The sequence below is a fragment of the Lolium perenne genome, chromosome 2 (assembly GCF_019359855.2).
Source record: "Lolium perenne isolate Kyuss_39 chromosome 2, Kyuss_2.0, whole genome shotgun sequence".
NCBI classification, from domain to species: domain Eukaryota; kingdom Viridiplantae; phylum Streptophyta; class Magnoliopsida; order Poales; family Poaceae; genus Lolium; species Lolium perenne.
In genome coordinates this window covers 6,390,083-6,401,531 of record NC_067245.2, presented here as the reverse complement: position 1 = coordinate 6,401,531, position 11,449 = coordinate 6,390,083, and the positions used below count along the sequence as shown (strand labels likewise).

The window sequence follows — 11,449 nt, the reverse complement described above, 5'->3', positions numbered from 1 at the left end:
CATGAGTGAATTAGTTGAGATCTTTAGTTCATCTTGAAATAATAACAAGGTTTTTTAACTAATAAAAACATTAGTGAATTAGTTTAGCTTTGCTAAATTTTTAGAATTAGTTCAAATCTGCTAAATTTTTTAGTTAAGGACATATTTAATCTTTATTAAGGACATCTCAACTAACGTGTTAAAAAATCTGGCCTCAACTAATGTTTTTAAGACATCATTTAATTGAAAAATCAAACATATTAAAAAATCAACTCCTCCACGCCATCCACTCAACGCCATCCACTCAACGCCATCCACGACGCCATCCTCGCGCTCCATCGCCGTCGCCGCGCCTCGTGCTCCATCGCCGTCGCCGCGCCTCGCCGTCGAGGGCCCAGCCGCGCCTCGCCATCGCAGTCGAGGTGGTCCTCGCCCTCGCAGTCGACGGCCCAGCCGCCCCTCGCCGTCAACGTCGACGACCCAGCCGCGCCTCGCTATCGAGGGCCAGGCCGCGCTTCGCCGTCGTCTTCAAGGAAATTCCAAATCCAACTCCGGAGCGAGCGCACGGGAGTCGGGAGGAGAGCGGAACTCCAGCCGCTGCCTACACACATCAGGCGAGCTGCTCCGGCCGCCCGCGCCGATCCGCCCGCAAGCCGCGCGCGGATTGACTCACCGCAAACCCCAGGCCCTCTCCCCGCCTCGCCTCGGCCAGATTCGGCTGGCGGTGGGGGAGCTCCGCCCCGATTCGTGCCGCTCCAATCCGTCGCCAGTCCACGGTGAGTTCGGTTCCGCCGCTCCTCTGGGCGTGCCGCTCGAATTCAGGGTGTTTCGGGGGCGTCTCTGACCCTGGTGCTGATTCGGGCTAGGGTTTTGCGAGGCTAGCGGCAGATGGTGGTGGAGGACTACCATGTGGTGGAGCTCGTCGGGGATGGGTCCTTCGGGAAGGTCTACATGGGGAGGCGCAAGTACTCTAGACAGGTTCGCATCAAACCCCTCCGTTCTACTGGTTTCCGGTGGTACCTTGGAAGGAGCGGACGATTTGTGAGATTTTTTCTTCTCCACATAAAGTTGGTTTAATCCGTTGTCCTGTCTGAATTTGGTTCAGACGGTTGCCATGAAGTTTATACTTAAGCATGGGAAGAACGACAAGGACATCCACAACCTAAGGCAGGAGATCGAGGTAACTGCTGCTATAATCATCTCTATTTCAGTCAGTGGGACAGTCATCAGACGTGTGTCATGTATGGAACAAGCGATAAGCATATAGCCAGAAATTTACAATAGTTCCCATGTAGGAGTAGCTGCATTTATTATCTCATAACACAGCGTTTATTATCTCAATTTACCATCTCAATGTTTGCTCTCATCAATTTTTATGTAGATTCTGAGAAAACTCAAACATGAGAATATAATTGAAATGATCGATGCCTTTGAAACCCCTCAAGAGTTTTGTGTCGTCACAGAGTTTGCACAGGTACTCAGCTAGATCTTTCTTATCACAGTGTGCTTTCTCGCCAATGATTGGTTTGGTCTCATTGTACTTGGGTTGGCCAAACTTCAGTATTAATGGTGGGTAATGGCTGTTTCAGGGAGAGCTCTTTGAGGTGCTCGAGGATGATAAGTGCCTTCCAGAAGAACAAGTTCAAGCAATTGCTAAGTAGCTGGTATGGACTCAATGTTGTTTTTCTCCTTACGAACCATACCAGTCTACAACTTATTGCCTTCACGGTTTGAACGTGTGCCCTCATTTCAGGTAAAAGCATTGTATTACTTTCACTCCAATCGTATTATCCACCGGGATATGAAACCTCAGAACATCCTTATTGGAAAAGGATCTATTGTCAAGGTATATTCTATGCTGTGTATGGTACTAGTTTTAGATCATCACAAGAAGTCTTTGGAATTTTCTTGTTCATGATGGTTTTCAATTGCGTTTTAACTATGCTGGACGCCACAGAGGGTTAGTGATGGACCAAACATTTCATTTCCCAGGCCAAACAGGGACATTAGGTCTAGAGTTGTAACAGGATAATCCTTGATTCTTTATAGTGTGGAATTGGTTTGTACTTCACCATGCCATTCCCCAGGACATGACCAGTGTCAAACTGCTAATGTCAATGAAGAATAGGGCCATGGCATAAAAACATGGGATTACTCATTATGCATTCATATATCCCAGTAAAAGACATGAATTCCATCCTTAACCAAATAGCCTTGTAGCGTATAATGGTCTGGCACTCTGGTATTGATACGCCGATACCAACAGAAGCCTGATACTTGAGGTAGAATTATTGCGATTTCCATGTTTACTATACACACTTTGATCAAGCTACTGAGAAAAAGTGAATTGCTCATCATCATCCTTTTACAGATTATCCACGTGAACTGTTAACTGAATTTATATTATTTAAGTGAAGAATCGAAAATTGTCGTGTATTTACATTTCTTGAAGCTCAGTTGGACAGACTAGTTTCTTTTTGTCCAAACAACAGATTGTTCCTATAGTGCTTTGCTTTTGCATGAACTTATTGGATCAAGTACTTCATCCATCCATTTTAATAACATCTTCACTTCTCTGTAACCCAACATACAAGCCCTTAGCATGTCCAGCATCACTACCCTTGCTCTGCATATTTGCAAATTACAGCGGGCGAAAAAAAAATACAAGACATCTAGATTAAACAATACAAGACATCTAGTGTAATATACTGCTACAGCTACTCAGTTTGCATGCTAGGAAAACGTACTTCACATGGGCAGGCTGCTACTTGCATTAATCCAAGCCCCTCTTTCACTTTCTACGGTATTGACATTTAGCTAATATTTTTAATAAGCCATGTGGATACACCAGCTGCATGACTTTCTGAAGAAATGCATACTGTAGATGGAGATATTGGGTATCTATCTTTGATATTTGTTACTGAAATTGATAGACAACTCTTTTATTACAGAGTTATCCAAATGACTTTAGGACAGTTCATATTGAGCATTTGAGTTTCAGTTAAAAATGCTTTAGTACTGTCTTCTCTTGTTTCATTAGGACATATTTTTCAGCTCTTTCACTCAAAATAGGGGTCTCTATGCTAGCGTCAACTTACTCATGCTCCTTCGTACCACATTGATGTATGCAACAAGGCAAGTTTTTAGCATCCACCATGTGCACATGACCAAACTACTTGGTTTACTACTTACTGTCAGCATCTGAGCATGGACACTGCACTTCTATTTTTCATCTCCGTTTTGCTGAAACATATTACTGCTTCTTGATACGTCTCCAACGTACCTATAATTTCTGATGTTCCATGCTTGTTTTATGACAATACTTACATGTTTTGCTTGCACTTTATAATGTTTTTATGCGTTTTCCGGAACTAACCTATTAATAAGATGCCGAAGTGCCAATTCCTGTTTTCTGCTGTTTTTGGTTCCAGAAAGGCTGTTCGGGCAATATTCTCAGAATTCGACGAAACGAAGACCCAACATCTTATTTTTCCCGGAAGCATCCAGAACACCGAAGGAGAGTCGGAGAGGGGCCAGGGGGCCACCACACAACATGGCGGCGCGGCCTCAGGCCTGGCCGCGCCGGCCTCGTGAGGGGGCCTGTGCACCCTCCGACTCCGTCTCTTCGCCTATATAAGCCCTTTCGACCTAAAAACGCGACACCAATTGACGAAACTCCGAGAAAGACTCAGGGCGCCGCCACCATCGCGAAACTCCAATTCGGGGACGAAGTCTCTGATGCACCCTGCCGGGACGGGGAAGTGCCCCCGAAAGCCATCTCCATCAACGCCATCGCCTCCATCATGCTCCGTGAGTAGTTCCCCCATGGACTACGGGTTCTAGCAGTAGCTAGTTGGTACTCTCTATCCCATGTACTTCAATATAATGGTCTCATGAGCTGCCTTACATGATTGAGATCCATCTGATGTAATCGGTGTTGTGTTTGTTGGGATCCGATGGATGATACATTATGATTAGTCTATCTATACAGTTTGTGAAGTTATTGTTGCTGCAATCTTGTTATGCTTAATGCTTGTCACTAGGGCCCGAGTGGCATGATCTTAGATTTAAGCTCTATACTTATTGCTTAGAATGTATCTACAAGTTGTTTGCACTTGTCGCAGTCCGGAACCAAAGGCCCCACAGTGACAGAAATCGGGACAACCGGAGGGATGGTGGTGATGTGAGGATCACATGTTTTCACGGAGTGTTAATGCTTTGCTCCTGATCTATTAAAAGGAGTACCTTAATATCCAGAGATTCCCTAGAGGCCTACGCCACCTACCGGTAGGACAAAAGATGTTGTACAAGTTTCTCATTGCGAGCACGTATGACTATATATGGGAAACATGCCTACATGATTAATAATCTTGATGTTCTGTCTTAATGCTATTTCAATCATATCAATTGCCCGACTGTAATTTATTCACCCAACACTTGTTATTGGAGAGTTACCACTAGTGTAGATAGCTGGGAACCCCGGTCCATCTCTCATCATTATATACTCGTTCTACATGTCATTGGAAGTAGTATGAACTATTTTCCGGTGCCATTGCTCCTTTGTTATTGCTACTGCTGTGTTATCACATTATTGCTCTCATACTACTCTTCGCTTTCACATCACCCCTGTTATTAGTGCTTTTGCAGGTGCAGCTGAATTGACAACTCAGTTGTTAAGGCTTATAAGTATTATTTACCTCCCCTTGTGTCGAATCAATAAATTTGGGTTTTACTTCCCTCGAAGACTGTTGCGATCCCCTATACTTGTGGGTTATCAAGACTGTTTTCTGGCGCCGTTGCCGGGGAGGCATAGCTCTACTCATAACTTCACCTGGGGAGTACACTCTACCTCTCTCTCTGTTTTTATTTTGTTTTACTTTGTTTTGCTTAGTTTACTTTTGCCTAGTTTATTTGTGCTTAGTTTATTTCTGTCTTGTTTTATTTTTCTTAGTTTACTTTTGTCTAGTTTCTTTTTGTCTTGTTTTACTTTTCTCATATACCCAAAAATCCATAAAAATTTGAAAAACCTAAAAATTAAAAACTGCTGTTATGGGAGAACCCATAACCTACTTGGAGCTTATAGAATATTATAATAATTATAGAGAATCAAGAGCGGGAAAAGTGATGAGTGCTGTGATAGAAAAATTCAATACAATTGCTAAAATCTTTCTTAAACGCCATGATATAAACTGTTGCTCTCAACAGGACACTAAACATCTTAAATTTCAATGTGGCTTTAGTGAGGAATTTTTAATTAAGAACTATAATCGGAATAGCTATATTCATTTTGGGTTTGAAGAGGTAGAACAATTTGTCATATTTATGGGAGCCTCTGAGATAGAATCCTTCATGGTTAAAAATTATGAAACTTGTATTGTTTGTAAGGACCTTAAAGATTATGTCTCTTCTATCCTTAATTTTTGCAATGAAAGTTACACTGATAATCCTTATATCATTGATTATAAAGAGAGACTCATTAATGCACTAGAATGCACTCACAATTTGCAGGGACCTATGGAAGAAGAAATTGATGAACCTGAAAGCTCATTGGATGAAAAAGAGGAGGAAATTGATGAACCTGAAAGCTCATTGGATGAAAAAGAAGAGGAGAGTGATGAACAAAAGGAGGAAGAATGGATTAGCTACCCATGCCAACCTTCTAATGAGAGTAACTCTTTATCTCTTACACTATTTGATTGTCCTCCATGCTTACCGAAAGAGGTTGAATGTTATGTTCCTGTGGATTCTCTTGAAATAGTACCTATGAGTAAAACTTGTGAGAATAATTATGCTCCTGTTATCTATGATAATCCATGCTACTTTGATAAATCTTATGATAATGCTTTATTTGTGCCTGATGTCGATATGCATGGTACTAAAGAGTTTTGCTTGGCAAATGTTTATGATAAATCTCTAGATGATGGTCCTATGTTACTTGATACTATTAATTGTACTACTAATGAAAATGGGATTGGAGAGTTCTTGACTTTATCTATGAGTCCCATATCTTTTGAGATTGATCAATCATCTTGTTACATTACTGATAAAAGCGGGTTTGAAAGTTTTAATCCTATTATTTCTGAGCTTGATAAAAATTATGTGTTTGTGAATCATGAAAAGCATGCTGTATGTGATAGTTATGTTGTTGAGTTTGCTCATGAAGCTACTGAAAATTATTATGAGAGAGGAAAATATGGTTGTAGAAATTTGCATGGTACTAAAACACCTCTCTATATGCTTAAAATTTTGAAGTTACTCTTGTTTTATCTTCTTATGCTTGTCACTTTGTTCTTAATGAATTTATTTGTGTACAAGATTCCTATGCATAGGAAGTGGGTTAGACTTAAATGTGTTTTGAATTTGCTTTTTGATGCTCTCTTTTGCTTCAACTCTTATTTCTTGCGAGTGCATCATTAAAACTGCTGAGCCCATCTTAATGGCTATAAAGAAAGAACTTTTTGGGAGATAACCCATGTGTTTATTTTGCTACTGTTTTGTTGTGTCTTGGAAGTTGTTACTACTGTAGCAACCTCTCCTTATCTTTATTTTATTGCAATGATGTGCCAAGTGAAGCCTCTAATCGAAGGTTGATACTAGATTTGGATTTCTGCGCAGAAACAGATTTCTATCTGTCACGAATCTGGGCTGTTTTCTCTGTAGGTAACTCAGAAAATTATGCCAATTTACGTGCGTGTTCCTCAGATATGTACGCAACTTTCATTAGTTTTGAGTTTTCTGATTTGAGCAACGGAAGTACCTCTTTAAAATTCGTCTTTACTGGCTGTTCTGTTTTGGCAGATTCTGTCTCTGTTTTTTGCATTGTCTCTTGCGGACTTTAAGCAAGGCTTTCTAGACGTGGAGAGCTATAGCTAATGTTTTATTGAGTTCTTGCAATGTGTCACTACAGGACCAATGTGAATTCAAGTTTTTTGAGTACTAACCCCTCTAATGAAGTTTATGAGAAGTTTGGTGTGAAAGAAGTTTTCAAGAATCAAGAGAGGAGGATGATATATGATCAAGAAGAGTGAAAAGTCTAAGCTTGGGGATGCCCCCGTGGTTCATCCCTGCATATTTCAAGAAGACTCAAGCGTCTAAGCTTGGGGATGCCTTGGGCATCCCCTTCTTCATCAACTTATCAGGTTTCTTCTATTGAAACTATATTTTTATTCGGTCACATCATATATGCTTTACTTGGAGCGTCTATGTGCTTTTATTTTTGTTTATGTTTGAATAAGATCGGATCCTAGCAATCCTTGTTTGGGAGAGAGACACGCTCCGCTTTTTCATATGAACACTTGTTCTTCGTTTTACTTTTAATGTTCAATGATAAAAGTTGGAAGCTACATCACTTATGGTTATTTGGTTGAAAACAGAAAATGCCTCATATTGTCTTGAATAATTTGACACTTGGCAATTGTTTTGAGCTCTCAAGTAGATAATGATTAAGTTTTTTCATGTAGTTTAAACCTATTAGTGGAGAACTACTGTAGAGCTTGTTGAAATTGGTTTGCATGATTGGTCTCTCTTAAGGTGTAGATATTTTCTGGTAAAAGTGTTTGAGCAACAAGGAAGACAGTGTAGAGTATTATAATGCTTGCAATATGTTCTTATGTAAGTTTTGCTGTACCGGTTCATACTTGTGTTTGCTTCAAATAACCTTGCTAGCCCAAAGCCGTGTACTGAGAGGGAATGCTTCTCGTGCATCCAAAACCTTGAGCCAACCACTATGCCATTTGTGTCCACCATACCTACCTACTACATGGTATTTCTCCGCCATTCCAAGTAAATACTTCATGTTCTACCTTTAAACCTTCAAAATGCTCCTAATTTGTGTTGATGTTTTATAGCTCATGAGGAAGTATGTGGTGTTTTATCTTTCAATCTTGTCATTTACTCTTGACGGACTCTCACCAATGGACTAGTGGCTTCATCCGCTTATCCAATAATTTTGCAAAAAGAGCTGGCAATGGGGTTCCCAGCCCCAATTAATTAACTTTCATTAATAATTCCCTTCACATGTTTTGCTCTGATTCATCAGTAAGCAACTTAATTTTGCAAATAGACACTCCTTCATGGTATGTGAATGTTGGAAGGCACCCGAGGATTCGGTTAGTCATGGCTTGTGTAAGCAAAAGGTTGGGAGGAGTGTCATCCATAAATAATGAAACTAAAATACATGTGTAAACAAAAGAGAAGAGGGACGATCTACCTTGCTGGTAGAGATAACGTCCTTCATGGGAGCCGCTCTTGAAAGTCTGGTTGATGAGGTAGTTAGAGTGCCCACTATCATTCGTTGATAACAACAAACACCTCTCAAAACTTTACTTTTATACTCTCTATATGATTTCAAAACTTAAAAAGCTCTAGCACATGATTTAATCAATGCTTCCCTCTGCGAAGGGCCATTCTTTTACTTTATGTTGAGTCAGTTTACCTACTTCCTTCCATCTTAGAAGCAAACACTTGTGTCAACTGTGCATTGATTCTTACATACTTGCTTATTTGCATTCATCATATTACTTTGTGTTGACCATTATCCATGAGATATACATGTTGAAAGTTGAAAGCAATTGCTGAAACTTAAATCTTCCTCTGTGTTGCTTCAATGCCTTTACTTTGAATTTATTGCTTTATGAATTAACTCTTATGCAAGACTTTTGATGCTTGTCTTGAAAGTACTATTCATGAAAAGTTTTGCTATATGTTATCTATTTGTTAGCAACTATAGATCATTGCCTTGAGTCACTGCATTCATCTCATATGCTTTATAATAGGATGATCAAGATTATGTAAGTAGCATGTCACTACAGAAATTACTCTTTTTATCGTTCACCTACTCGAGGGCGAGCAGGAACTAAGCTTGGGGATGCTGATACGTCTCCAACGTACCTATAATTTCTGATGTTCCATGCTTGTTTTATGACAATACTTACATGTTTTGCTTGCACTTTATAATGTTTTTATGCGTTTTCCGGAACTAACCTATTAACAAGATGCCGAAGTGCCAGTTCCAGTTTTCTGGTGTTTTTGGTTCCAGAAAGGCTGTTCGGGCAATATTCTCAGAATTCGACGAAACGAAGACCCAACATCTTATTTTTCCCAGAAGCATCCAGAACACCGAAGGAGAGTCGGAGAGGGGCCAGGGGGCCACCACACAACATGGCGGCGCGGCCCCAGGCCTGGCCGCGCCGGCCTACTGTGAGGGGGGCCCAGGCACCCTCCGACTCCGTCTCTTCGCCTATACAAGCCCTTTCGACCTAAAAACGCGACACCAATTGTGAAACTCGGTAAAGACTCCCGGGGCGCCGCCACCATCGCGAAACTCCAATTCGGGGGACAGAAGTCTCTGTTCCGGCACCCTGCCGGGACGGGGAAGTGCCCCCCGGAAGCCATCTCCATCAACGCCATCGCCTCCATCATGCTCCGTGAGTAGTTCCCCCATGGACTACGGGTTCTAGCAGTAGCTAGTTGGTACTCTCTATCCCATGTACTTCAATACAATGGTCTCATGAGCTGCCTTACATGATTGAGATCCATCTGATGTAATCGGTGTTGTGTTTGTTGGGATCCGATGGATGATACATTATGATTAGTCTATCTATAAAGTTTGTGAAGTTATTGTTGCTGCAATCTTGTTATGCTTAATGCTTGCCACTAGGGCCCGAGTGGCATGATCTTAGATTTAAGCTCTATACTTATTGCTTAGATTGTATCTACAAGTTGTATGCACATGTCGCTGTCCGGAACCAAAGGCCCCAAAGTGACAGAAATCGGGACAACCGGAGGGGATGGTGGTGATGTGAGGATCACATGTTTTCACGGAGTGTTAATGCTTTGCTCCGGTGCTCTATTAAAAGGAGTACCTTAATATCCAGTAGATTCCCTAGAGGCCCGGCTGCCACCGGCTGGTAGGACAAAAGATGTTGTACAAGTTTCTCATTGCGAGCACGTATGACTATATATGGGAAACATGCCTACATGATTAATAATCTTGATGTTCTGTCTTAATGCTATTTCAATCCTATCAATTGCCCGACTGTAATTTGTTCACCCAACACTTGTTATTGGAGAGTTACCACTAGTGTAGATAGGTGGGAACCCCGGTCCATCTCTCATCATTATATACTCGTTCTACATGTCATTGGAAGTAGTATCAACTATTTTTCGGTGCCATTGCTCCTGTGTTATTGCTACTGCTGCTGTGTTACTGTTACTATTGCTCTCATACTACTGCTGCTTTCACATCACCCCTGTTATTAGTGCTTTTCTAGGTGCAGCTGAATTGACAACTCAGTTGTTAAGGCTTATAAGTATTCTTTACATCCCCTTGTGTCGAATCAATAAATTTGGGTTTTACTTCCCTCGAAGACTATTGCGATCCCCTATACTTGTGGGTTATCACTTCTCTCAAGGTACAATTCTGAATACTCAAGGTGATGGTGATCACTGATGCCGCACCATCTCAGTCGTCTGGGTTCAACTGAAGGTGATGCTGATCAGTTATGATGTTCAAAGTCGAAACATGGTGATGATTTGACAGTATACAAACTGAGAGTGTCACAATTTTCATCTCCGTTTTGCTGAATCAAATTACTACAAACTGAGAGTCATAATTTCTATCTCCGTTTTGCTCTGTGAGACATAGTGAGATATTATGTTGGACGCGATAAAGTGTATTGGATTCTTATATGACAGTGTGTACGACAGTATATATGTTGGTACTGTGTGTTCTTATTCTTGTATGACAGTATGTGCTCATTCTTGTATGAAATAATGTTCATATTGTGTGCTCATTCTTGTATGACAGTGAGCAGCACATGAAATGGTATTTGCGGAATTTTGGAAATTGCCACAGGTTATGGGGCACATCTCAAAGTACCCTTAATTGCATTTAGTGGCACTTGGCAAAATGCCCCTAATTGGATTTAGTGGCACTTGCCCCTAATTGGATTTAGTGGCACTTGGCAAAGTGCCCCTAATTGGATTTAGTGGCACTTAGCAAAATGCCCCTAATTGGATTTAGTGGCACTTTTAGAAGTGCCCCTAATTGGATTTAGTGGCACTTGGCAAAGTGCCACTAGGTAGTGCCCCAAATAATTTTAGAGACGCAAGTAAAGGTGGCACTTGAAAAAGTACCCCTATAGCTAATTAGTGGCACTTTGGTTCAAATTTGGGGCACTTTAAAATGCCCCAAATCTTATACCGTGATGTAGTGCATGCAAGAGTTCTCTCTTCAGATACAATGCATGGAAGAGATTATCTCTTAACATGTACCACTACCTATGATAACTCGCTAGCATACACTGCCTGCTGGCTTTTTTTTTAGCAGACACTGCCTGCTGGCTGGTAGGGCGTAACCTATCGATTGAAGTCAGGAATAAGGGGGACTGCTATACGCCGACCTGGTCGGCGCGTGCGGGGTGCCGCACACCCCCAGCGACCAGGTCGGTAGTTTGGGCCGCGGCCCATT

General features: G+C 41.4%; 1 protein-coding gene across 8 annotated transcripts; it reads left to right on the top strand.

Annotated features, from left to right (window-relative positions):
- The first annotated feature begins 274 nt into the window (after positions 1 to 274).
- Positions 275 to 10,825, top strand: LOC127331015 (serine/threonine-protein kinase TIO). Of its 8 annotated transcripts, none has more exons than XR_007869511.2 (7): positions 275 to 755; positions 862 to 957; positions 1,085 to 1,159; positions 1,361 to 1,453; positions 1,569 to 1,643; positions 1,733 to 1,825; positions 10,392 to 10,825. XR_007869511.2 is itself a non-coding variant. In XM_051357106.2 (5 exons), the coding sequence occupies exons 2-5, from the start codon at positions 868 to 870 to the stop codon at positions 1,638 to 1,640; spliced, it is 330 nt and encodes a 109-aa protein (XP_051213066.1). In that variant the 5' UTR covers positions 275 to 755; positions 846 to 867; the 3' UTR covers positions 1,641 to 1,646. The 8 variants fall into 8 exon arrangements, 1 of the variants encoding a protein (XP_051213066.1); XR_007869510.2 differs by having other exon boundaries at positions 846 to 957; XR_011751276.1 differs by lacking the exon at positions 10,392 to 10,825 and adding an exon at positions 3,411 to 3,567 and having other exon boundaries at positions 846 to 957.
- The last annotated feature ends 624 nt before the right edge of the window (positions 10,826 to 11,449 follow it).